Source organism: Lynx rufus, unplaced genomic scaffold (assembly GCF_022079265.1).
Source record: "Lynx rufus isolate CCGP_SWC_20201006 ecotype Redwood Valley unplaced genomic scaffold, mLynRuf1.p SCAF_18, whole genome shotgun sequence".
Classification (NCBI taxonomy): domain Eukaryota; kingdom Metazoa; phylum Chordata; class Mammalia; order Carnivora; family Felidae; genus Lynx; species Lynx rufus.
Genome location: NW_025814832.1, coordinates 16,190,833 through 16,217,030, shown reverse-complemented (window position 1 = coordinate 16,217,030; position 26,198 = coordinate 16,190,833). Strand labels below are relative to the sequence as shown.

Below are 26,198 nucleotides of genomic sequence, written 5' to 3'. Positions count from 1 at the left end.
CACCTCCAGGCTGTTGTGTGCTCTCTCTCCTGGCACGCGTGGGTTGGAGGCCCACACCTCCTCGGAGGCCCACGCCTCCGCTTCCTTTCGAGGGTCAGCCAGGAGGGCACCTCGGCCTGCAGCGCACACTCTGCCAGACTCTGCTCCCTCGCTCCCTAAGCTTTTCCCTCTCGGAATGTGGTGTTGTAACTGTGTTCACTGGTCTGAGTCTGTCTAACTGGGCCTCTCTGAGGGCAGGAACTGGCTCTCTTATCTCTGCCTCCCCACGCCCAGGCTGCTGCTTGGCTCGGAGGTGGCTCTCAGAAAGTTTTGTCATCAACAGCGTGGCTGAATCAGGCCAAGTTAGGCCAAATGAGGGAGCCACCCCGGCCCTCCTTTCTGGAGGCCTTCCTCAGACACGCTATGGGTATGTGGGCAAAAGCTGTGGCTGAATGGGGATAACCCTCCACTCCTCCAAGAACCTGGTCATTTCTAGTCCTGGCTATCCTCTGTGGCCCACTGACAGGTAGATCCAGTTTACAAACCTCGGGGCCTCAGCTCCGTTACCTGTGATATGGGCATAATCGGATCACCCACCCTATAGCCTTCTTACGAGGAGTCAGTGGGTTAATATCTGCCGAGTGCTTAAAACAGTGCCTAGTGTACAGGCTCAATAAATAAGAGTGATGATAATAACGTTTTCTGACCACTGCACGTTTAAGAGCAACAAATCACAATTTATTAAATCACACCTACAATTAAATCACACCTAACAATTTGCAAGGCATGTTCACACAGCTGCCTGTTCATTTCTTCAGCAAACAGTCTTACCCCCAACAAGAATCTAGTTCAAGCAGAGGAAAGAAAAGCACTTTATGCCGCTACCAGCCCTGTATCACTGTGGCTCCTTTTGTAGCCAAGGAAACAGGAGCCAGCTGGGCCTGAAGCAACAATCTGGCCTTTTATTATTAGAATTAAAGGCCAATTGGAATCACTCTGGAGCTTTCCCAGCAGAGGATGAGCCCCTTGCAGGCAGATGTTGCAGGCTGGTGTGGGCCCCCCTCTTCTTGTGGAAGGCAGAGCAAATCTATCTTTAATATGCTCTGGAACCTCCCGGATCTTGGGAAATTCAGATTCTGACTCGAGCGGTCTGGGGTGAGGACTGAAACTCTGAATTTCTAACAGTCTTCTTCCAAGCCGATGCCAGCGCTGCTAACCTGCAGGCAGGGTAGCCAACTGGCCTAAGGTTGCCCAGAACTTTCCCAGTTTTAGCACTGAGATTTCCGCATCCGAGGAACACGCAGACCTGGAAAACCAGGACAGTTGGTCACTGGATCCACAGAACCACACTTCGAGTAGCAAGGACATAGCCAGCTGAGTTTGTACTGAGCTTTACAGCCCTTCACTTCAGAGTCCCCTGAATAATCCTCTTGACCTGATAAAGAATTGTGACTCTTTAATCTCTAGAAATGACAGGGTAGATGCTGGCTCTGTAGGGCCTAAGGCTTATATAATCTTGGTGGCTCTTTTAAGAAAAAAAGTACAAAAATATCTTTGTTTTATAAAATTTGCAAAACATATAACCATGCAAATAGAGTAAATTCCCTTCTGTCTCTTTGGCCTCTGGCCAAACAGGTGCTCGCTTCCTTCTGGGAAAACGGGGTTGGCCTCTCAATGGCCGGTTCTGTGAGATGACCACCAGGTGGCAGTAGATTTACACAGCCCCGTTTCAACCACCCGCCCTGCTCCCTACCCGCTCTCCCCCATCTCCAGAAATTTCTAAATCTTCCTCCAGCTGGCCTAGCCAGCTAATCCAACAAATTAATCTATGCTCTGATAATGGGCAAAGGAGTTCATGTGCTTCTCTCTAAATAGCGTATTTTCCATTTAATGGGAATGCTAAGATCATTTTTAAAACCAAATAAAGAATGCTAATAGGTGACGTCCGAGCACACTGTTGGATCACACATCACACTATGGAGATGTTTTTAAGCAGGTAGAACTTTCTGTGTTCGGCAGATCCTGTCTGTGGCGAGGTTCTAGTTCTTACCACCTCTTCCCCCGCCCCAGTGTATAGCTTAGTGTTTAGGTAACAACTTTGGAGTTTGGCTGCCGGGGTAGTAAGTACTACCACTTACTGAGGGGCATGTTGAGTAAGGACCTTAACATCTCTGTACCTCAGTTTCCTGATCTGTGAAATACAAATAATAATACTGATTTCATATAATAGTTGTGGGGATCATGTAAAATAATGTACGTAAAGCTCCCCAGAAAAGTTGCATCCAGTAAGCACTCAACAAGCAGCCATCATCTTCATCATCCTATATCTTGCCTGTCTTCTGCCTTCTTCAAACCAAATTGTCCTCCTGTCTTTCTTCCAATCTCAGGCCCCTACCAGGTGTCTCAAGTGAACAGAGGAAGGGTTGAGACTCCAGGATGGTAATAAGCAGGCCAGTTCTTCTGGGCACAGCATTCTTCAGACCCATGATCTCTCAAGTTGGGGCTGAGCCCTGGGGACACTGAAGCAAGGAGGAGAGGCACTAGCTGGACCAGACTCCAGACAGCCCAGCTCAGCACTTTAGCAGGTCACTCTCCAAGGATCACTTTGTGGATACCAGGAGCCCAACATTTGTAGATGAGCCTGGCATGTGAGGGCAGATGGATAAGGGGGTTGCCTGGCCCAGCCTGACTCCCTCCTAGGCCCAGAGGGACTCATCACGGAGCAGAGGCTTCATCTGCTGTGCATCTCCATTTTCCAGTTGTATCTGGAATGTTTTCTTTGCCTTCTCTCCCCATATCCCCTCTCTGGATACAATTACCTTCAGTCAGTTAACTAAAAGGCAAAAGAGTGGATGGTTCTCAAACTTTGCTGCATATTAGAATCACCTGAGGCACTTTTACACTCTGATTCCCAGGCTAAATCCCAAACCAATGAAATCAGAATCTTTGGGAATGGGACGCAAGTTTCAGCAATAATTCCAGTATATGGTGCCTGGCTGGGAAGAGCAATGGAGAAATGTGCAACTCTTGACCTCAGGGTCGTGGGTTTAAGCCCCACGTTGGGTGTAGGGATTACTAAAAAAAGTTTAAAAACTTGAAAAAAAAAAGAATTCCAACGTATATAGCAAGTTTGAGAACTGGTGTTCTAGAGTAGTGTTTCTCCAGCTTCAATATGCATTCAAGTCACCTGAAGAGTTTATTAAAATGGACATTCTAGGGGCACCTGGGTGGCTCAGTCGGTTAAGCGTCCAACTCTTGATTTCAGCTCAGCTCATAATCCCAGGATTGTGGGATCGAGCCCCACATCAGGCCCCATGCTCAGCATGGAGCCTACTTCAGATTCTCTCTCCCTCTCCCCCTCTCCCCTGCTCTCTTTCTCAAAAAAAAAAAAAAATTACATATATATATATATATATATATTAAAGTGGACATTCTAGTCCAGTAGGTCTAGGGTAGACCCTGAAATTGTGTGTTTCTATCAAGCTCCAGGTGATACAGATGGTGCCGGTCCATAGACCAAATTTTGAGTAGCAAGTTGTGCAACTGTGCTTCTCAAACTTGGCATGTATCAGAATCATCTGGAGGGCTTGTTAAAATACTCCCAGTTTGAGATTCAGTAGATCTGGAGTAGGGCCCCATAACGTGCATTTCTAATGTGCTCTGTGATGCTGATGCTGCAGGTCCACACAGCACACCTTGAACAGCATTTGGAGTCAGGCACCCCTGGACCGTATTTCTGGCTTCACACCTTGCTACCTCTGCAACCTTGCACAGTTACTTTCTGAATTGTCATTTCATCATCCATAAAGTGGCCATTATTGGGTCAGATTAATTGAGCTAATATGAAACACTACCAGACTGCCCAGTGTGCTGGTCCTCAAACTTGATTGCAAATTTGAATTACATGAGGAGCTGTAAAATAAATCACCCCATGGCTGTTGATTTAATTGATCTGGGGTACTGAGCATCAGGATTTTTTTTTTTTTAAGCTACTCAGGTAATTCTGTGCAGCCAGTAGTAGGTAGGGGCCTGGCACTGTGGTTCCCAAACACAAGACTCAGATTGCTGGGCTGCACTCCCTGAGTCTCTGATTCAGTATGTCTAGGGTAGGGCTGAGAATTGGCATTTCTAACAAGGTCCCAGGTTACACACCTGAGGGTTACACACCTATCAGTAAAAAATGCACAACACTGGGGCACCCGGCTGGCTCGGTCAGTAGAGCATGCTCCTGATCTTGGGGTTGTAAGTTCAAGCCCCATGCTGTGTGTAGAGATTACATAAAAATATTTTTTTAGGGGTGCCTGGGTGGCTCAGGTCATGATCTCACTGTTCATGGGTTTGAGCCCCACATTGGGCTCTGCACTGACAGCTCGGAGCCTGGAGCCTGCTTCAGATTCTGTGTCTCCCTCTCTCTCTGCCCCTCCCCTGCTCGCACTCTCTCTCTCTCTCTCTCTCAAAAATAAACATTAAATATATATAATGTATATTATATTACATATATATTATAATATACAGTATATATATGTGTGTATATATATATATATGTTTTGTTTTTGTTTTTTTTAATGCACAGAGCCAGGGTTAGAGGATCAGCTTGGTTTGCCCACATCCAAACAGTATGTATGGAAAGCATCACCCGCTGTCCTACCTTGGTCTAACTGGGGGTGAAGGAGAACCTGTTTATAGGAGGGCAGGGAGAACCTGCATTGTTCCTCCAGACTGAGCTCAAATGTGGCAGCAGGGGTTAGAGCGGTGGCCTTGGCCGGGGTGACTGAGAGCCCAGAATAAAATGTGAGTGAAAGCCACAAGGAGGCCTATGGGCTCAACACAACAAAGAACCTTTTAACCTTCAGAACTGCCCTGTCTGCAAAGGGCACCAGCTTCCTCTTTGGGCTGGGAGTTCCCTGGCATGGGCAGTAGTCCTACACTGCTGGGGAGTAAGGGAAAGAAAGCTAGAGGTCCTTCCTTGAATGGGAAGATCTCTACGGGCCTTTGCACCTCCCTGCAGCCTCCCGTCAGCGTCACTCCTGAAGCTTTCTGGATATCTGGGTAAGCTTTCGCCACACACTGGCTTTTGCCTTGGAGTTTTCCTTTGCCGAGGAGCTAGGGATTTTCCCCAGGGCAAACAGGAAGGCGACTGCGCAGAGCAAAGCAGCAGGTGGGCGAGGTTGCCCTGCGGGCGGCAGGTCTCTTCTCGGGAGAGCGCTGCGGAGAAAGCTGAGCCCTCGGGGCCTTACAGACGCTGCGGGTTAACTGAGGCAGGTGACCCTTGGGGGCGAGGGGGGCTCCAGGGGCCAAACCCTGCCCAGGACAAGAAGAGAGGAGGAAGGGTCCAGCCCACACTGCCGGCCACATCAGAGCACCAAGAGAACACCAAGTCTTTATTACAGGAATTCCTATGAAACAGCTCCAAGAAAAAACCCACACATAGGAGAAAAAACAACTAACAAAGCAACACACACAGACGTGGGGCTGGGGCTTCCCCGCCATGCGCCGGGAGGGTCACGGCCACAGCCCAGAGGCCCCTCCTCTGCCCCCCCCACCCCGGGCCCAGGCTGTTCGGAGCTCGGGCTGGCGGCCCAGGGGCTCCTCGGGGGCCACAGGCGGGTCGCAGGGAGCAGCAGAGGGCGGGCGGCCCCGCGCCAGCGCCCTAGGCCCCGCGCGGGTGCCAAACTTGGTCGGGCTCCGCTGCGGCGCTGCGCGTCCCGATCCCCACCCCCACGTCCTCCGGGGGCCGCCTCTTCGGAGCGCGCCGGGAAAGCTGGGCCACCGAGTGCGCCCGGCCTCGGCGGAAGGAGGTGCGATCGCGCCCGCCAAGTCCTCACTATCTAGGGGCGACTTGCGGCCACCAGGGCCCCGCCGAGGCTTGGCTCCCACTTCCAACCTCCCCACCCCGCGCGGTTGGGCTGGGCTGGTTCTCCACTGCGGGGGCCGCGATGCCTCGTGCCTGCCCAGGCTCCCGGGTTCTCCGGAGAGGTCAGCGCGTTCCCGTCTCGAAGTCTGGCCGGAGAGACCGGGCCAGCCACCCTCCCACTGGCAGTGGTCGGTGCCCGGTAAGGCTCGTAGAACCGGAGTGTGCCTCCTCGGATCATTCACCTTCTTGTTCTAGGCAAGAGACGCCCAGCAAGCCCTTCTGCCCCAGGCGCCCCGCCCCCACCCAGGCTGGCAGCCTCATCCCCCACGCTCCTCAGTCCTGCACTTTCTCAAGGATCACTTCAGAACCTGCTGCTGCTCACCCTTAGTGACAGCAGGACTTCTGCTCAGGGCCCCTACCCCACCCGTGAACCGCGCCCCCCCTTCCCCCCGCCTCCCCAGTTCCCATCCAGAATTGGTTTTTGTCTCCTGCCACAGTAAAGAATCCTCCTGCCTGACCAGAGTCCTCCAGCTCCCTGGGGGCCACCCTCCCCGTCCCTGCTGGGGGCCCATGCAAACCCCAGGGGCAGCCGGAGGGGCGGTCAGTAGATACCTCTCTGCGGTGGCCAGTAACTACTCAGAGGGAGCCTGAGTGATTGCCCAGGGCTCTCCTACCCACGGCTCTGTGCAGGGATGGTACCAAGTGTCAGCAGCCCTGGGGAAACGGCTGGGATGCAGGAAATCATGGGAATCAAGGGCCCAAGGTGCCCAGGAGGGAGCTGAGGATGGAGATGGGGGGGGGGGGTTGTCGGGCAGTGTCTGCTGCCCAGAAGGAGAGATGGGGAAAGGAGAGAGGCAGGGGCTCTGCCTTTGGGGCTTCACCATCCTGCCCTCTTGGGCACCCCAACCTTTGCCTATTTTCCGGGATTTTTTTAAACGAGGTGGGGGGGGGGGTCAAGTTGATGGTGGTTCCTGCATTTCTGCTCATTGCCCATAGAACAGCCTGGCTACAAAAGGGGCCATGATTGGCTGCTGCCCCTAGGGGCCCCAGGTCCTTCCTCCAATCACAGCACAAAACTCCAAAGTTCTAAGTCCCGTGAAAGTGGCAGTGGCAGTGGCAGTGGCTGGGCTGGACTGGGGCCGGAGAATCACGAGGCCTCAGTACTCAAGCACCATCTGTCCGGCTGCAGCTGGGCCCTTCAGCTGGGGGCCGGTTTTGCTCTCCAGCCGCCTCTGCCAGGTCAGATCTTGTCCGGTGAGGAGGAACTGCTGGCATCTGGTGGGGAAGAGAGATGGATGAAGTGTTTCAGTGGAGCCCAGGGGTCTTTCCTTGTCAGTGGTTCCCGGAGAGACAGTTTGGGGCAGAAGATACCAAAGACAGGTGCCCTGTCCTTCCTCCGGGGACTCTATGCCAGCCTTGGAACTCTGCCTCGGGTCATGCCCTGCCCCCCCAAACCCAAGCTCCTACAACAGCGGGAGCAGGGCCTCTGGCAGCTAGAGATAGAGTAGGGGGCTGGGGAAGCGGCTGGATAGGAAAGGCCGAGAGGTGGGGAAGGGGCCAGCCCATTCCGGGACGCAGCTGTAGCTCAGATAAGCTGGACCCAGGGGACCTGGAGGGGCAGAAAACTAAACTGGGGTCAGAATTCAGCGGGCCACACACACCAGGCTGGGAGTTCGGAAGCCTGTACTCGCTCAAACAGCAAGAGGGAAGTGGCAGGAGAGTGGTGTCCCGGAGATGGGGTGAGCAGAGCAGGGGCAGCGAAGAGACCAGCAAGCGTTAACCAGGCCGTGAGAGTTTGCCAGCGCGGAGCTGAAAGGGGTAGGGGAAATGAAACGGGGAGGTCGGGAGGAAGGTGTTGTTTGGCTGCCAGTGAGTTCATACCCAGGGCTGGAAAGACAATCCTGGGCACGGTGGGGATGCAGGGTGGATGTGGCGGACTGACTGAGAGGGAGATTCAGATTCTGGAGCCCCCTGCACAGAAGTATTGCTGTTGCTGTAAACGAGCGTGGTGGACTGCCAGAGAGGAGTGAGAAGACTTGGAAGAGAGTCAAAGGTGGACCTCGGGGGAGAGCTGGGGCGGAGGGACCCGGAGGGGCATCAGGAGCAGGAAGCACACAGCAGAGAGGAAGAGAGGAAGACGGCCCAGGAGCCCTGGGCCACAGAAGCAGGGTAGGAGGGCGGGGCATGGCACAAAGATACAGAACCGGAGAAGGACCGGGTCCTGCCGGTGACCTTCCTGGATCAACCTGGGGATGGTGGAGAGGAGACCACTTTTTCACAAGTCGGGCAATGACGGGAAACGATGAAATCTCTTGGCTTTTAAGATGAGGAGGAACAGGATATAGACTTGAGGAAGAAGCTGGAAAAGGAAAAGCTCGAAGACTTGGGGAGAGAAATAAATGATGGCAAGGTCCTGATGTGGGGGGTGGCTCTGGACCAGACACGGTTTCCCAGGGAGCAGTGGAAAGGAGACCGAATGGCAGCAGCGGTGGGGCTGTGGGGCCCTTCCCTGGCTGGCCGTATTTGAGCATTCTGGAGCAGTGGAAATCGTGGGTGCAGCTCCGTGCATGAGGAAAGACTGAGTGTGTCCACATCGTGGGAGGGGTGTGTGTGACAGGCAGTCACCTTGAAGTGATGTGAAGGCCAGCTGGCCAATCTCCCTCCACTACAACTATCCTGAGGGAGGCAAGTATTTCTTCAGTCAAACAGGGTCATACCTGCCACACCGTCAGCTCAAGGAGCCTTGTAGGACAGCGGCTAGGGGAAGGAAGCATGGGCAGAGAGGGAGTTGGAACAGGGACAGGTTCCGCTGAGCCCTGGAGGAGGTGTTGACATTCCCTGATCCACACCCCCACCCCCCACCCCCCGCCAACCCCGGGGATGCACAGGTTAAGAGGAGGAAAAGCAGCCTGAGGGCCCAGGGCTGCAGCCAGAAACAGAGCTGCCTCCAGAGAGGCTGTTTCTTCATCTGGTTTTGGCCGATCCTACACCACCCAACCCAAGCAGGCAGTGGGAGGGTTCCTTGTGCTCGGCTGTGGTGAGGCCATGTCACTTTTTCTTAAGTGGCCCTCCCACTGTGCAGTGTGTATCCTGGACTATCTTCTCAATTTGGCTGTAAACTCTCAAGGTCAAAGCTGACTTTCCCCCCCTTCTTCCCAGGATCTGGCACAGGCAGGTGTGATTACTCTGGTGGAAGGAAGGAAGGAAGGAAGGAAGGAAGGAAGGAAGGAAGGAAAGAAAGAAGGCCAAAGACGAGTTCCATGCAGAAGACCATGTCCCCTCTCACAACAAGGGAAGAAAACCAGGACCTGTGCCATCCAGTTGCCTGAGCCCAACGCCTCCGGAGCCCTGGGAAGACACCTCGAGGAGGGCATGGCAGGCCCGGTCTCTGGGAAGCTGTGACTCCAGGCCTTACCTCTTACTGTCCTTCCCGTAGGGCTTCCTCCATCTTGGGTGCCTCCGGACGCCTTCCCCGGAAGTCTTCATCTGAAAAGCAGAGGGAAGTTGTCTCATCCTCCACCGTGCCGGGTGTCAGGCAGGCACGTCCTCCAGGCTGGGCAAGGGAACTGACCCAACTCTCTCCATCCCCCTTGTTTGCTGGGGCACAAGCTGACTCTGGGGTGGGGTGGGGGCGGGGGGATACGTGGGTCTGGTGAGGGCACCAGGGCACAGTGTGGAGTTAGAATACCTAGCTGCTGGCCTGGCTGCATCACTGAGCTCTGAGACCCTGGACAAGTTCTTCTCTCAGCTTCCTCATCTGTAAAATGGGTGCGGAAGTTGCACCCTCCATATGGCCTCTAAGACCCCCCTGGCCCTTGCTTCTGGGTATCTCCTGACCAAAAGGCCCCTCTGCTCTGAGGCCTAAGGATCAGGTTCAGCTATGGGCCTGCTAGCATCTAAGGCAGTGTCTTTTGGGAGGGACTGCATGCATGCTGAAAGGTGTCTGGGCCCAGAGACTAAAACTGCACAGCGCTTGGTTCTCAAAGGTGAGGCCCCTCCACATGAGTAGGCCTGCCTGCCCCCTCCCACCCCAGGGAAGACTCCCCAGAAACAGCACCTGACACTTTGTGCTCCAGGGAGAGATCTAGGTGGAGGTGCGGCCGGGGCCCCCTTCGGGGAGTGGAAGGGAGAGGCGACACAAACCAAGCAGGAGGACCCATTTCCTTGGTCACCTGCCCACCTATCCATGATGTGTCCCCCCCAGGTTGGGCCCACCCATGAAATACCCGGGCCCTCCTCTTGGAGGATCACCCATCACAAGCAACTTAGAGCTCCGGCTTCCCTGCCCTCCTCGCCTCACCACAAGTGTGACCCTCCACGTCGTCCAGCAGATTAGCCGTTGACACCGCAGCTCCCAGCCTGCCAGGCCATTCAGGAAAACGTCTCAGGGGTGGGGGGCACTGCCATCGTCCTCCAGTTGTACCGCCCCCTGCCCCTGGCTGGCTGCCACCCACTGCAAGCCCAGGAGACTCCTCCCCTTCTAGCCTTCTCCCCCAGGGCTCCTCAAAGCCTCCTTTCCTTGGGGTGGGGCGGGGGGGAGACTTCCTCACCCAGCTCCCATCTCTGGGGGTGGAGAAGGGGCTTCCTCCCTGTTCCCCACTGGCCGTTTCAGCTTCTAATAGCCTGGGTCCCATGTGACAAGCATGGGTGGGAATCTAGGTTAAAATGTGGAAAACCCTATTTTTCCTCAAGGAACCACTGAAAGCGAGGAGGCGGGGGACAAAGAGGAAAGTGGGGAGGTAGCAAGATCTACAGATCAATTCAACTCAGGAAATCAGGGAGAGGTTCGCTGGTTTCAGTGGAAGAACCAAGTTTTCTCCCAAGAGCAGATTAGCCCGGCCAGAAAGTGGAGCTCTCTCCTTGGGAGCCCACAGAAGGCGGCAGGAGACGCTGGCCTGTCCCCAGGGCCGGTCAAGGTGGTCCAGGCAGGGCGGTGGGCTGGCCTCGGGCGCGCGGAGGAGAGGGGTGGCCGCAGAGCCGGTCCCAGCCCCAGGGAGAGCGCAGCCCCGGCAGTCTGGCCAGGGGGTCGGCGCCCGCAGCCCCCCAGCGCCAGGCCGGAAAGGATACGACTGGTGCTTGGACAAGTGTTTCCTCTTTGACTTCCTCATCCTGGTCTTCTCGGAGAAGGCCCTGGCCAGCTCAAACAGCTTCCTCCGGGTGGCTGGGGCAGAGAGACCCATGAGCGGAGAGCTGCAGCCACAGGGCCATCCCGCCTTCCCTCCCCTGGGTGGGAGGGCGACAGGAATGGGGCGGGCGGCGGTGGCTGCAGCGGCGGGTGGCCGGGCATCCCCAAGCAGGGAGGCTGCCCTCCCGGCCCGGCCTGCAGGGGCAGCAAAGGCCACCGAGAGCAGGACCAGGCCCAGGCAGGCAGCCCGAGATCCGGGTATTCCTTCCCCAGCTGTGACAGACACCGATGCGTCTTGGCTGTCTTTCCCGCCGCCTCTCCCGCCCCCTTCACCACCTCCAGAGTCGGTTCTGGGATTTCCATGACTAATCCGAGATTTTCCCTGAAATGGAGCCTGGAAGGATGGCAGCCTCATTCACACGTGGTTGGGTGGTGGGGAGGGGAGGAGGGGGGTAGGTGCGTCCTGGCCGGCAGGACTCTGCGGGGAGAGGTCACCGACCCCTCTGGCCTCCTGCCTGCAGACAGTGGGCTTAACACGGGCCTCCCCACTCATCAGGCCAAGTCCCCTCAAGCCACAAAGAACGTGAACTCTGAAACAGGGACGGGTGGGGTGGGTGCAGCACATTATTATTTTTCTGCAGACAGCTGGCTCAAGAGGATTTAAAACTTAATTTGTATCCACACTCAGCCGCAGAGAGGGAAGCGAGGCAGGAAGGCTGAGGGAGCCAGCCTGCGATTAAAATGTCACTTTGGTTCACCCAGAGTCAGCTACCTTAAAAACACCCGTGGCTCCTTCCCTCCTACGAGGCCACAGGGCCTGTCTTGGAAGAGATGGGGAGGGGGCCTAGGCAGGACTCACATTTTCCCATGTGTTTTAACTTGTCCCTGAATAAGGCATCTTCAGACACAGCAGGATTGGCGTCACCGGTTCCTGGAAGGGGAAGACACCTCTGAGGTCCGGCTGCAGAGGGAGAGTAGCTGCCCAAGGCCCCGGGGCTGGGGGCCCAGGGGAAGCAGGTCAGGGCTGTCCCCATAGGACAGGGGACGGCCCCAACCCTTCCATTTGAGGAGAGAGGCAAAAATCAGGCTTCTTCCCTAACCAAGAGGGAGCTTTAAGAAAGGAGGACACTAGGGGCACCTGGGTGTCTCGGTAGGTTCAGCCTCCAACTTTGATTCAGATTATGATTTCACAGTTCCTAAGTTCGAGCCCCGTGTCAGGTCTGTGCTGACAGCTCAGAGCCTGGAGGCTGCTTCAGATTCTGTGTCTCCCTCTCTCTCTGCCCCTCTCCCGCTCATGTTCTGTCTCTCTTTCTCAAAAATAAACATAAGAAAAAAAAAAGAAAAAGAAAGGAGGGGTGCCTGGGTGGCTCAGTCAGTTAAACAACCGACTTCGGCTCAGGGCATGATCTCGCGGTTCGTGAGTTCGAGCCCCGCGTCGGGCTCTGTGCTGACAGCTCAGAGCCTGGAGCCTGCTTTCGATTCTGTGTCTCCCTCTCTGTGCCCCCCACCCTGCTTGCACTCTCTCTCTCTCTCCTTCAAAAATAAATAAACATTTAAAAAATTGTTTTAATAAAATAAAAAAAAAGAAAGAAAGGAGGACACTAGGGGTTTGAGGAAGACTTCTTTCTCTGCCAAGCCCTGCTTTGCTTTTTTGTGTAAAAGGCAAGACAGTGGTATGTCCTGTGTGCGTGGCTCACACACTCTTCCAACCGTCCGCTGCTCTGACCAACTCCGTGTTCCGCAAAGCCATGCTGGTATCTTGAAACCAGTATGGTGGGAGTGTTTACATCATGGAAGTCACCAGACGCTAAGCACCGGGGCTGCCCCTGCACCCTGATCTGGCTGTTAGATACTCACCAGCACACAGAGGCTGGCCTGCAGCCCGACCCAGTGAGAGGGTTAATAAGGGAATGGAGACGAGGCGTGGGCACAGAGCAGACATTTGTCCGTGCCGATTCCCTTCTCCTTCCTGCCTGGGTCAGCTCCTCCATTAACTCCCTCCAGACATGGAGTTCCTGACTCCTTAGACAATGAGTAGGAATGAGAATAGGGCCAGTTCCCAAGTCAAAACCCAGTTGGCCACCTAGAGTCTCCCCGATCACTCAGCACCCACTTGCATCCCTCGCTGCCCTTCTAAAGCCCCTGCTCTCCACCCTGCAACTCGGCTAATCCCGAGTCACCTTGCCTGCTAAGTCCCCTGTGAGTCATTATGATCCATCCCAGCAGCCCTGGTGTGTCTAGTTAATTCAGGATCAAGGACAAGAGACTGTCGTTAAGACTACCAGATGCACATCTGGTGGGGCCTAAGCTCCAAGCCTGTTGCTTATGAATCAGTTCCACAGGATTTTCTTTCTCTGAGCTGGGATCAGCTGAGGTCCCATCCTCTGCCCTACCACCCCACTCCACGGCGTGACGTGAGGTGTGCTTTGGGCAAAAGCCGCTGCTGCTTCTTCCTCTGAGGTGGGCAGCCTACGTACGCAAGGAGGAAGTGACTGGCTAGGAGCCCCGACGCACACACAGGGACACATGGGCAGGGTCCAGATGTCAAGTACGGAATCTAGGCCTCCTAGACCTCTCTGTTCCCATGTTCCCAGCTCCAGCCCGACGCTTATTGGTGCATCCCAACAGCCTGCTGTCCCTTCCTGGCCCACCTCCAGCGGGTTAGGGCTCCTGGAGGGGCCTGCCCCTCTTTTGAGGCAGTTCTTGCTTCTTACCACCTTGCACATGAAACTCAAAGTTCTCTTCTTGCAACACTAGGGCAGGGCCTGGCTACGACGGGGATTCCCCCAGCGACTGAATGAATAAACCCTTCCCTGCCCTTCTCACCATGAGCATTTGCTATAATCAGTGTGTCCTCAGCTTTGCTGGTTGGTTCTACCCATTTTGGGGATGTTTCTCCTGCATTCCCCAGGGCAGAGATCAAGCCTTAGAAGTCTTTGAGTCCTTCCTGAGCCCACCCACCACGGGACATATGTGATGTGGTATGTCCCCTTCTTGGCCATGCTCCAGGCACTTTCTGAGCTCAGCCAGCCTGTTAGCCAATCCCAGGGGGGGCTCCAGCAGCCACTGGATTGGTAAGAGTCCAGGCCTGCTAAGTGGAGGGCCATGTCACTCACAGTTCTGACGCCACAGTGCGGTGGTGGGGTCAGAACCCTCCCCTCCAGCCTGTTTCCTCACCCTACCTCTAAACTCCAAACATGCAAAGCACAGCTGGGGTGTGAGCCTCTATGCCCTCTGGGCCTCTCTCCTAGGAAGGCAAGGTTACCTGGGGCAGGAGAGGGAAAGCCAAAGTCATTTCCCACAGCCACGCTGTTGCTGCTGCTGCTGCTGTTGGATTTGGATTTCTGGGACTCGTATTTCAAACGATCTGGAAAAGGACCACATTCCTGTCAGGACAGTTAGCTCTCTCCCAGGGGCACCCTGGGCTGAGACACAGGAGGTCGTTGGCGGCTAAGGCCCCAGATCTCACATGACACACACAAAATATGTGCGCACACACGTCAACCGGCTCTCAAAGAACCAGCCGTACCATAGAAACTACTGCCCTGACAAGCACGTGGAATGTTAGAACATCAGAATTAGAAGGACGCTGAGAGATCATGTAGTCCAACCCTTCATTTAAAAGGAAAGGCCCTGGGGCGCCGGGGTGGCTCAGTGGGCTAAGAGACTCTGGATTTCAGCTCAGGTCATGATCTCACGGTTCATGGGATACAGCCCCGCGTCAGGCTCTACAGCTGACAGCATGGAGCCTGCTTGGGATTCTCTCTCTCCCCCTCTCTCTCTGCTCCTCCCCCGCTTGTTCTCTCTCTCTCTCTCAAAATAAATAAACTTTAAAAAAATAAAGTAAAATAAAATAAAGTAAAATAAAATAAAATAAAATGCCAGGCCCTGAGACCCCAGCACCTGTGCTGCAGGTCTGGAACCAACCTTCTCTCTGCACACCTTAGTCCTCCCCAACCACACACTGTCAGTCACACACACACACACACGCACACACACACACACACCCTCACTAGACAGGCCTCCCATAGGCCTCTCACCGCACCCCACCACAAACACAATCCCACCCTGAAGGAGAAAGGCAGCCAGACTGGGAACTACAGTCCCCAGCCAGAGATAACCCAAACTGCCAAAACACTTGAGAGGCCCCGCTCTGATGTCCTCTGCTCAGAGAGCCCCTATGGACCCAGCTCCAGGCCACGGCCAGTGCCTGGCACAGGGGCAAAGAGAGGGCCTAAGAAGGCACATCCCTCTTGCTCTGAGTCCCAGGGGAGGGAGAAGAGTTGGCCGCTGACCCATGTCCCTGTTGGCAGAATCCCAGAATCCCGGGGGGGTTAACTTGGTGGGGGTCGTGTATCAACAGGACAGAAGCCACCCTGGCCTCCAGCTCAGTGCCTCATCTGAGCCCCAAGGCTAAAGCCAACTCCAGCCCCCTTCCCCACCACAGAAGTGACCGTGGCACCACGCCCGGTGCACCACCTCTCTCCAGGGCCAGGAGGAAGTCCCGGTTGCGCTGCAGCTCCTTCATGAACTCCTCGTTCTGCAGGAAGAGCGCGATCCTCTCGTCCTCCAGGTACTGCTTCCAGCGGTTCTCCTGGTCCCGGGACCCGGGCCCAGCCACGGGGGGCAGGCCTCTCTCTCCGCTCGTGGGCTTGGAGCCCCCAGTGTTACCCTGACAGGGGAGCAAGCACACCGAATGGCTTCTCGCAAGGGCACGTGCCGCACAGACATCCACGCACATCTGGGTGCACACGTGCTCTTTCCCAGGAGCCTCCAGCCGCACCCTGGGGCCTGTACCTGCTACTGAGCTCTAGGGGTCAGCCAAAATCCAACTTAGCAGGCCAGAGGCCTCTCTGCGGGGAAAGTGGCTAGGTCTTAAAAACTATTTTTCCTCCCCCTTGGACCACCCCATCCCTCATCAGTCCCGAGGGATCAGTCCTGAAAAGTGATCTGCAAACGGCTCAATAGCTTGGCTAGCTCCACATGGATTCCCAAACTCCCAACTCCCCCTGTCCTACCTGTCCCAGGGCGAGGCCCCCTTCTGCAGGGCCCCTCGGGCCATGCCAACGTCAGGGGCAGGAGCTGCCCCTGGCCGTTTCCCACAGGAGGGAGGGAAGGTGCTCTGCCCTTCCACGGCCAGTTGCCCCCAGGCCCACCTCCCTCCAGCCTGAGCTGATGGCTGCAGCCACGGACTCCTCAGGGCTGTCACCTTTCGTGGGTGGAATAGGAAACCTGCAGGCCCAGACAGGAAATGAGGCTTTGGGCTCAGCGTTTTTTCCTTGTGAACCCAAGGCAACAGAAGTAGCTCACCCGGGCTTAAACATCAGGAAGTGAAAACGGCTGGCACGAGCCGTGGGCAAGCGGAGGTGTGGCACAGGCAGCTAGGGGCTTCCCCCGTTACCTGAATGCTGTCCAGCTGCTGGGGCAGGATGCGGAGAAAGTCATCCGGGAGGTTGCCCAGCAGTGGTGGGTTCCAGTTACGATAGCGCCTCTGGCTCGAAGCAGGTCCGGAGCTCAGCACATCGATGCTGGAGGATGAGAGGGAACAATGAGGAGGGAACGGTCAGGCCCAAACACGGGGGTCCCGGCCCATCACACCGGGAAGCTGCTCAGAATGGTGTTTCTGCTCTGAAGCCTCCCGAGGCCTCCACTGCCTCCAGAACGAAGGCTGAGGACTCCAGCTCATTTTCCCAATCAGGCCTCTGCTAACCTCAGTCTCTGGCCCCAGGGCCTAGCCTTCTCGTGCTCCAGACAGTCCCTGCTCTCCAGCCACCCTGTGCCCTCAAGATCTCTAGGCCTAGAGCACTCTGTGTTCACGGCGCTCAAGTTGCGTGTCATGGATTCACAGGTAGATGTTTACGAATGTCCTCTAAACACAGCGGCATTTCCCTAGCACCCAGGACAGTGTGCCCTCACGGCTGCTGAGAACAGGTGTGCTCCCAGTGACCAGACACATAAACCACCAAGCCCAGTCCGCCCGAATGTTGGTTTGCCGGGGGGGGGGGGGGGGGGGGACATGGGGACGGCAGGATCCCTACAGAGTAGAGCAGATCCAGGCTCCAGTTCTGGCTCAGTCACAGCCAGCAGGACGGTCCTGGCCAAGACCTTGCTCCCCTCTGGGACTCAGCTTCCTCATGGAAAAACTGCCTCCCTGCCCAAGCATACAGGAGCCCCTCATGAGGCTCTGAGGCTATGTCTTGAACAGAGTGCTGAAAAGGCACATTGAAGGTGGGAATGAGTTTCTCGTTCCAAGGGGTGCTCAGGAGCGGCTCCTCATTCGCAAGGTGCCTGGCAGGAGGTCCGAGGGCCAAGGCAGAGGCCAACGGTGGAGGGGAGGGTGTGTGCAGGCAGAGAAGGGGGGGCCATGGGCCCCCCCTGACCCCCAGCCTTCTGCCCTGCCATCCCGGGCCTGAGGGCAGCCTGGGGCCCGGCCAGGAGCTCCCCACAGCTCCTCGGCAGCCTGCAGCGTGGCAACCGCAGGACACGTGTTCTGCTGAATCAGGGAAATGACACACACAGAAGGCAGCGGGCCGGGGGTGGCGGCCGCTCTCGCCTGGCTTTGATTTGTCTCCAGCTCCAGGAATCCCGCCCGCCCCCTCACTAGAGGGGAGCTTTTCCGGGCTGCCGCTGACTGTGGAAATAACTTCCTTTCCTTTTCTATTTTGGGCGGGTGGCCTGGCAGGACGAGGGGGGGTGCGGGGGCGGCAGCAGACGGGATAACAAGCTGCTAAGTGCGCGGTGGGAGCCAAGGAAACCAGCACGCTGTCCACCCTCTCGTGTACAGGTGAGGGACCGCTCCAGAAGAGCACACATCGCCACCCGGGACTCTGAGTCCTAGGCGGATCTCTCTCCACATCACTCTGCCGCCTGTCACTGTTGGAGGCTTCATTTCTCCCAAGGGCCTGAGGCAGAGGAGAGGATGTCTCTTGGGGACTCGCAGACCCCCCGGGGTTGGTCCCAGCACAGCGAATTCCTCTCCAGCATCTTCCCCTAGGACACAGGTACCCACCCCAACTCAACCACACCCAGAGCCACCCAGGCAAGGGCAGAGAGAGACTCCCAGAATTGCATTGGGACCCCTCTGGCCATTAGTTACTGAGACCAAGAGGCGAGGGGGGACAGGAGCCGGAGGCCCCCTCCTCAGCCCCATTTCCCTGACTGCTGGGCCCGTGGTCCCAAGGAAGGACGTGCCCAGTCCCTCCCCAGCCCTTGCCCTGGCACCAGCAGAGATGAGGTCAGCCACAGCTGCGAGAGCCAGGGGCAGGGGGGGGGCCTGAGCCCAGGCAACTCCATTGTGGTCGGAAAGGAATGTCAGAAATGAGCTGAGAGGCAAATAAAAAACTTCTAAGGCTGTAATTTCAATGGAAAAACAGCAGGTGGCCAGTGCGGAGGGGTGCCTTTGGGTTTGAGAGACCTCTTTCATCCCTCAGATAGAGGGAAGGGCAAGCTGGGGGAGGGGAAGGAGAGAGAAGGCTGGGAGGCTCTCCTGGCCCCTAGGCCCCAAAACTAACACTGCACACCCATCAGACCCGCAGGTTTACCCATGGAACATCACACTCGAGGAAGATTTCAGACATAAACCTCCCAGGCAGGAATTTTGGTAAACACTGGACACTGAGGCCCAGATGGATCCAGGCCCTGTCCAGGGACACACAGATGGGGCCAGTGAAATCTGGGCCTAGGAGTCCTGACTTTCCGGGCACTTACCCCTCGGATCACCCTGCCTCTCTGTGTCTCAGCAAGGCAAGCTCCCAAACCCTGCCGCCCTGGCTGCAGTCCCTCAGGGACCTCCTGCTATTCCTCCCCCAAACCCCTTCCTGGCAGCCAGACGGAGATTGTTAAAACACTAACCTGATCCTGTCACTCTCCAGCTTAAACCTGCTGGCTGCAGGATAAGGCCAAAGCTCCTCAGAGGACCCAGAGGCTCCCCATGACCTCCAGCCTTCAAGGCCATTCCACATTTCCCAGAGTTCCCCGGACTCCTGAAGCTCCTGGATGGTTCCCCCTTTCCTGCCTCCTGGCTTTTGCACATGCTGCTTCCATTGCCTGAAATGCCCTCCTGTCCTTTACCTCTCCAGGACACAGCTCAGACATGAGTTCCTCTAGGCAGGCTTTCTTGCCCCAGCCCTGTACCTCCCCCAGACTCCGATCTCCTTGGGGGTCAAGGCAATGCTATATTCATCTCAGCGTCACACACATGGTTCAGCACCTGCATGTTGCAGGTGACTCAATAAATGCTGGAAATGAATGTTCTAGGCCTGGAGATGGCCTAGGGGCATATCTGGGCTATCCTGGGACAAAGGGGCACACGCTCAGAGCCTGGCCCCGCTTCTTCTGAACACTGGCCCCTGAGAGAAGCCTCACCACTGGTCTCAGTGTTCCACATTAGAGCTCAGAGGCCAGTGGTACAGCCAGGGATGGGAGGGAGCAGGAAACCACAGAGAGTAGGTCTGATTCACGCCTGGGACTGCTAAGTGCTCCACGCACGGTATCTCTTTTAGTCCTCACAGCAGTGCCGAGGCCGGGATTAGTAGTCCCACTCCACATGTGAGGGGAGCAAAGCTCAGAGAGGTTAAGTAGTGAGCCAAAGCCCACATAGCAGAAGCACCTAAAGTATCAGAAGTTGGGCAGCTGAAAGACAGGGGTGGGAGAGCACTTTCCTTTTTTCTGACTGCACAACTCAAGTTCTCTTCCCTGTATCCTTCCCAGGCCAAGCGAAGCCTTCATTTCCAGGTCAGGACCCTGAATCTCAGGCCTCTGGAGCCTTGGTCTAGTGCTGAGGTCATCCTGCCCCCAACAGTGGCTTCAATCACTGAGCTGCACCGCCCCTGCCCGCAGCCCTACTGCACCCACAGCAGCTGAACACCCGGACAAAGGAGAGGAAGAAGGATGTGGCCGGGGTCCCCCTGGGTTCATGCTGGGATCCCATCTCTTACAGCCTCAGTTTTTGCTTCTGAAAAACAGGCAGAACCACTTTGCCTGACAGAAACTGCACCTTTTGCAAAAGCATCTCGGCATATTTTAAAAAAAGAAAGAGGGGCGCCTGGGTGGCGCAGTCGGTTAAGCGTCCGACTTCAGCCAGGTCACGATCTCGCGGTCCGTGAGTTCGAGCCCCGCGTCAGGCTCTGGGCTGATGGCTCGGAGCCTGGAGCCTGTTTCCGATTCTGTGTCTCCCTCTCTCTCTGCCCCTCCCCCGTTCATGCTCTGTCTCGCTCTGTCCCAAAAATAAATAAACATTGAAAAAATTAATAAAAAAAAAAAAAAGAAAGAAAGAAAAGTCGAAGGAAAACTATTTAGCCCTGGGTTCCATGACCTGTGCCAGGTGCCAGGCCTCACCCAGACCAACCCACTCACTCCCTGCCTCTCCCCCGCCCCACACTGCAGCCTCCTGGTACCCCCTGCAATCAAGGAAGGACCCAGCTCTGCTCCTGCCCCGACTCAAAACATTGTCCCCTCTGCCCTGTAAACTTCTAGGCCTCCGTCAGCTCCTCTGAGCTGCAACCGCAGAGAATGTTCTCATAAAGGGAGGCAACAGACAGCAGCAAGGACATTGGTTGTGGAGTCAGAACCAAATCAAAGCTCAGCTCTGTAGTCTTGAGCAAGTTACGAAACCTCTCTTAGGCTTCGCTTCCTCCCCTGTGAAATGAGGATGACAGTGCCTGCCTCCTAAGCGGTGAACGTACAAAGCCTCACCGGTTTCCGGCACTTAGTAAACGGTAGCTGCTGTTACTCTCCACATGGGTGTGACAGAGTTCACTACTGCCATCTGAGGCTCCCAAGATCCCCAGAAGGAACGATCCACTGGAAAAGTCCCCTGTCCCATCATGTGTCCCCACTCCTCAGCACCCCCGCCCTGAGCCATTCTAAGGAAATGAAACTCCCGGACACAGAGGCACCTGGGCTCCACCCAGCAGCCCCCCTACAGACACGAGGCACAGAAAAACAAGCACCCGAGAGACCGCGGGACCCCGCTGGCAACGAGCTTCCGGTTAAACTTCGAAATTACAGAGTCCCTCACCTGCCAGAAGTCTCCAAGGACCCAGCAGTCCATTCCTCGGTCTCCAATTACCAGACTATCCCAGAAAAAGACTTAACTGGCTCCCATTGCCTGAAAATCCCCACGACATGCCTAGGCCAGGGAGAGCCAATAGATCTCCATTCCATCAGTCACTGAGGACTCTGGGAGTGCTGTGTTGGAGAGCATTCTGAAGCTCTGTCTCAACGGAGCAGGAAAGAGCACAGCGATCAATTAGTAATGTTTGCCGACGGCTCAGGAGGGGAAGCGTCAGTACATGTTTCTCCCACATGCATCAGCCTTGACTGTAAGATCCCAGAGAGCAGGGCTGAGCCTTATTTAACATCGTGTCCCCAGTCACCTTCAGCACAGCACCTAGCCTAGAGTATGAATTTAGTGAATATTTGCTCTTTCGATCCTTACGGCACGAAAGTTCTCCTTGGTATCTAGCTAAAGTGTCTCTTGCTGCTGTAGAAGCCTGTTCTTGGTGGAATAATATACTGAGGGGTCCAGCCAAGTTTCCCACTGTGTTTGTTTCTCAAGCCCAACCCCTGATCCCTTGCCCCACTGCCCTGAGCCCGGAGAGGAGATGGATTCTCACCGGGGAGGCGGGGTGGGGGGAGCCAGCGGGTAAGGCCTGTCGAACATGTGCATGTGGTAGGCTGGCGGGGAGTATACAGGCGGGGGTTCTTCATCGGAGCTATCAGGTTCCAAAGTCCTCTCCAAGATCTATATCAGACACAATAAAAAAAAAATGTTAACAATCCTTCCCTGAATTTACATAACATTCAGACAAAATCACAAGTGTGGGCAAGGATGCATAGTAAGGGAACGCTGTGTTGCTGGTGGGGGTGTCAAGGGACACGGCCGCCACTCTGCTAAACTGTTTGGGCTTCTGTAAAGCTAAACGCGTGGCCGCCTCTGACCCTACAGTTCCAACATACTCAATGGGCATGAAAGCACACGTCCCCGAAAGAATGTTCAGAGCAGCATTACCCATCCAAGCAAGGTTTAAAAACAGGCGAAACAAATCACAGTGCTAGAAGTCAGAGCAATATGACCTCTGCGGGGGGTGGAGAAGGCTGCGAAGACACCCGGATTCCAGGCTTTGCTGATGTTTCTTGACCCGGGTGCTGGGGAAACTTCATCGAGCCACACGGCCACATGTACCCTTCGGTATGTGTGTTCCTTCTGATAAGTAACTTTAACGTCATTCATGCTCTCAGACTGCCTCTACCTCAATTAGCTCACCTTAACCTCAAACGATTTGGCAAGGTACGATAAGGATTGTTACTCCCATTTTACAGATAAGGAACTTGAGACCCAGGTTGACTAAGTGACATGGCAAAGCCATGTGTTATTTTCAGAACTGAGTTTTCAACTTGGACATGGCGTCCACAGCAAAGACCTGTCTGTCAGGCACAATGCCTACACACCCTGGTTGGGTTCTCAGGGGGGACAGTGGCAAGGGGAGAGACCCAGGTCTCAGGGAGACCTGAGAGACCCAGAATGTCTCTCCCTCCTGGACTCCTCTCTTCATCCAGAAGCCAGAAAGAGGGGCAGGGAAGAGCCAAGGGCTGGGCCAGACCCAGGGCTCCTGCGCCGTGGACTGACCTAGATCCTTCCCCAGAGATCCACAGGGGAGTCCGGGGCAGGAGGCGACCATCAACCAGGAGATCCCAGGTCAAACCAACCCCAGCTGACCTACACCTTAGCTTCCCATCCTCTGCTCCCCACTTCTGTTTCCATCTCCTCCAAGACCAAGGAACGTGGGAAGGGCTCAGAGGCTGTCAATGGGCCTGAGGCCCCAGGCCCTGCCTTTTAACCCCGAGTGAGTTTGCAGAAGTCACGCTAAACTGTTTCTGCGAGCCGAGGCGGGGCCAGGCTGCACTACCCCCTCTCTGCCCTGAGCCCACCCATGCCCAGGCGCCCAGGGTCTTGCAGGGACACCCTGGCAGGTGAGTGAGCACACACACGAGTGCATACACACTCACACACGCACTGCCACACTTTGTGCATGCACAGCCAGCCCGACCCAAGGAGGCCTCCCGCCCTGGAATGCATTAACGTTCTTTCCTTTGAGGCGGAAAGTATTTAAACAGATGCTTTTGCAGAAAAAGAAGAATGTAGCTGCTTTGTGGGCCACTGCTCTGCTTACCCCAAATTTCCACAAGAAGCAAAAAGAGAGGGAGAGAACACTGCAAGCTCCAGTCCAGTTCACTGGGGAGCCCCTGGTGCCTGGCACAGGACAGGGGCTCAGCAACTACCAGGTGCCCCCAGAGAACGTGTTGCTCCTGACCCCCAGCCCGTTCTTCAGACCCTGCTACTCTGAGGGCCAGGGTTCCAGACCGGGGCCTTGAGGCCAGCTTCTCGCTCAGCGGCTGGCCGACCTGGCCCACTGAGGCTGGTGTGAAGGAGATGGGGGAGGAGGGGAGAGCTGGGAAGGAACTCTTCCCAGAAGGAAGCTGCTTGGGGTTTCCTAGACTGTGGCCTGCAGCGGCCGGCCTCCAGACTCAGAGAGAGCAGGCCTCGGGGGCTGCACCAGGAGGCCCCCTCCCCTGGCAGCCACTCCGTTCCTCAGCACAGCCTCCTGGGGCCGCAAGAACCAGACGTTCATCAGAGGCTCCTGGAGCAGAATGAGGAAACGCCAAGGAGGCAGGCAGTGGGCCAGGCACGCTCCAGAAAGGCTGATCCCGAGTCTCCAGGGAGAGTAACCCCAGCCATGTTTCTGGCCTCCCTCTGCCGCTCTCCCTGCAACCCCACCAGCCACAATGAGGTTGTTTTTCTGGCTCTAAAGGTGCTGAAGTTTTCGGCTCTGTGGCCTCTTGGCTTAACTCCGTGTGGGTGACAGATGCCTGCCAGGTGCTCTCGGGGCTGGGGGCTGGGCCATTTGTCTGACAGGAGATATGTTTCTGTAGCAAGGATCCCCCTCGGGCAGCCCACCATCCACCAGTCAGCCATTATTGTCATTCCAGCTGCTGCTCATAAATTTTCTGAAGCACTTTCCGCTGGCTCAGGAACTGCCTGCCGACGGGCCAGGCAGAGCTCCAAAGGTGGGGGCTTGGGGACACAGCCAAGGCGGGGTGCTGAGAAGGGGCTCAGTTTGGAAAGCAAGGGTCTCAGAAAAACAGAAGCTCGCACAGTACAGGCCTAACTAGGGGATGGTGAAGCCCCACAAAGGTTCACAGCCCTGTGGGTGCCATGGACAAAGGAGGAAAGATTATTCTCCCCTACCTGCCAGACTGCAGGATAAATGAGACTGTGGAAGGGGTCAAAGTATGCAGAATACTTTCCTTCCTGCTCACACTTAAAGGATGTATTTGCAAACACACGCCCACCCCTCCTTTCTACAAAGACCATCTGGGTTTTCTAAGACTCCTTCCACTGGCTAATCCAGGCAGGTCAAGAGTGGTGTCCTCAGGAAAGAGACTAAAGAAAGCTGTGCAAAGACAGCAGCAACATTTATTCACTCAACAAACATTCCTTGGGTGCCTGCTATGTGCCAGGATCGTGCTGGGTGTTGCAGGTGACACGGGCGTGAGTCAGATGCCACTGCCCACAGAGCTTCTCCCCTGCCTGGAGACAGAAATCCCAGGCAGCACCCACTAAGGGAGGGCAGGTGGGCATCTCCCTGCAGGGCTGTGTTGACATTGAGATGGAGTCTGAGGCCAGAGCCGGGTCTAGGTTTTCTCTGTGAAAGAGGGTAATAATAATGCCACCTCACAAAGCGTATGAGGGCTGAAAGGACCGATACATCTAAAACATGTAGGGTGGTGCCTGGCACAGGCTGGGACTCCATGAAGAGCAGAGTTAAATCCCACCTGCTCAGTCTTGCCCATGGCCACATGTCCCAGATGTCCCTGCAGGTGGTGACCTGTGTGCCCCTTCTGCACCCAGCACTGCAGGTCCTGCGGAGACTGAGGGGCCAAACATTTACTGGACTCTTGGATGCGGCCGGCTGGGCCCTGATGCAGCAGGGTGGCCCTTTCTCCCCCAGTGACCTCCCTGAGGAAGGAGGGAACCGCTCGGGCACTGCTTGCTCCCGCCTCCGGCATGGCTTGGCCAGAGGAAGTTAGTAAGTCTGAGGTCACTCCTCTTCCACGGTTCCCTGTGCTCTAAGGATACAGCCCTGCTCGCTCTCAACCACCAGGCCTCCTCGAGCTGCCGGTCTCTGCTCATTCCAGGGTCCTGACAGATGGTCCCACGGCCAGCTCCCTAGTGACTCGTGCTCTGTTTCACCTCTTAACCTTTGCACGAGTGGTTCCCTCTGCCTGCACACCCTTTCCCTTGCTCCGTACTCTTTCTTCGGGCCTCAGCTTAGCCCTCCCTTCTCTGGGAAGCCATGCTGGAAGCCTCTCCTGCTTCCATTTCTCCCATCATAGCATTTACCACTGGAGGCTGTCATTGCCTGATTCTTGTGAGCTCTGTGCAGGCCGAAACTTGGTCTGACTTGGCCAAGGTGGACACCCAGAGGTTCAAAAGGAGCCTTTCTAGAAAAATACAGGCTAGAGGGTCCCAGCCTGGAATTGCATTTCAGTATGTTGGGGTAGGGCCCAAGTGTCTGCATTTTTAACAAGCTCCTCGATTCTGATGACCCCTGAGTTGGCACGCACAGTGCGTGGCACACCACTGAGTAGGTGTTCAATGTTTGTTGAATGACTGCATGATTTCTGCCCATAAAAGGCCACTGGCTGACTTGGGTATGGTGTTCCTAGGAGAAACCCGCTACCCGCGAGTTAGAACTCATCCAGGGGAAACAACCCAAGTCCTCTGTGAGGTTCAAACAGCGCTGGAGCTCCAGGCGAATGATCGGGGCCGCGCCCCTACCTCCGGGGGGATGCTGTCCTCCGAGTCGGAGCTGTCCTCGTAGACGCTGCCGCCACCGCCCTCCAGGTTCATCTGCAGCAGCTGGTCGATGGTGGCGTCCACGGCGCCGCTGTTGGCGCGCAGCACGCACTCGATGATGTCGTAATCCATGTTGGGGAACATGGTCTTGAAGTCGTCCATGGCCTGGTTGAACTCGAGGCGGCGCACCTGGCGGGCGGGCCGGCTGTTGTTGAGCTCCTGCGAGGCGGGCGCGCCGCCCCCGGTCCCGGCCCCGCGCGCCCCGGCGGAGCCGCCGCCCCCGCCGCCCCCGCCGCCGCTGCTGCTCCGGCGGAACAGGCTGGTCATTTTGCCGAGCCGCTGGGGGAAAATGTTGGCGGCCGGCGCCGAGCCCCTGCCCC

The 26,198-nt window shown here is 56.0% G+C and overlaps 1 protein-coding gene across 1 annotated transcript; it reads right to left on the bottom strand.

Annotated features, from left to right (window-relative positions):
* Window positions 1-6,306: 6,306 nt before the first annotated feature.
* CUEDC1 (CUE domain containing 1) lies at window positions 6,307-26,145 on the bottom strand. The gene is made up of 10 exons (XM_047081733.1): window positions 25,801-26,145; window positions 21,575-21,702; window positions 16,360-16,486; window positions 15,438-15,630; window positions 14,224-14,325; window positions 11,818-11,889; window positions 10,901-10,994; window positions 10,134-10,192; window positions 9,249-9,319; window positions 6,307-7,108 (listed from the first exon to the last, which is right to left on the bottom strand). The coding sequence occupies exons 1-9, from the start codon at window positions 26,143-26,145 to the stop codon at window positions 9,252-9,254; spliced, it is 1,188 nt and encodes a 395-aa protein (XP_046937689.1). The 3' UTR covers window positions 6,307-7,108; window positions 9,249-9,251.
* Between the last annotated feature and the right edge of the window lie 53 nt (window positions 26,146-26,198).

Bases quoted from the DNA above. Each gene is read 5' to 3' on its own strand.
- CUEDC1 (XM_047081733.1), bottom strand. From the start codon at position 26,145: ATGACCAGCCTGTTCCGCCGGAGCAGCAGCGGCGGCGGGGGCGGCGGG. The intron at 10,193-10,900 runs GTATCCTTTCCG...ATGGCCTGGCAG, and splicing joins CACTTGTCCAAGCACCAGTC to GCTGGGAGCTGCGGTGTCAA. The intron at 9,320-10,133 runs GTGAGGCGAGGA...TCTGCTTTTCAG, and splicing joins CGTGGAGGGTCACACTTGTG to ATGAAGACTTCCGGGGAAGG.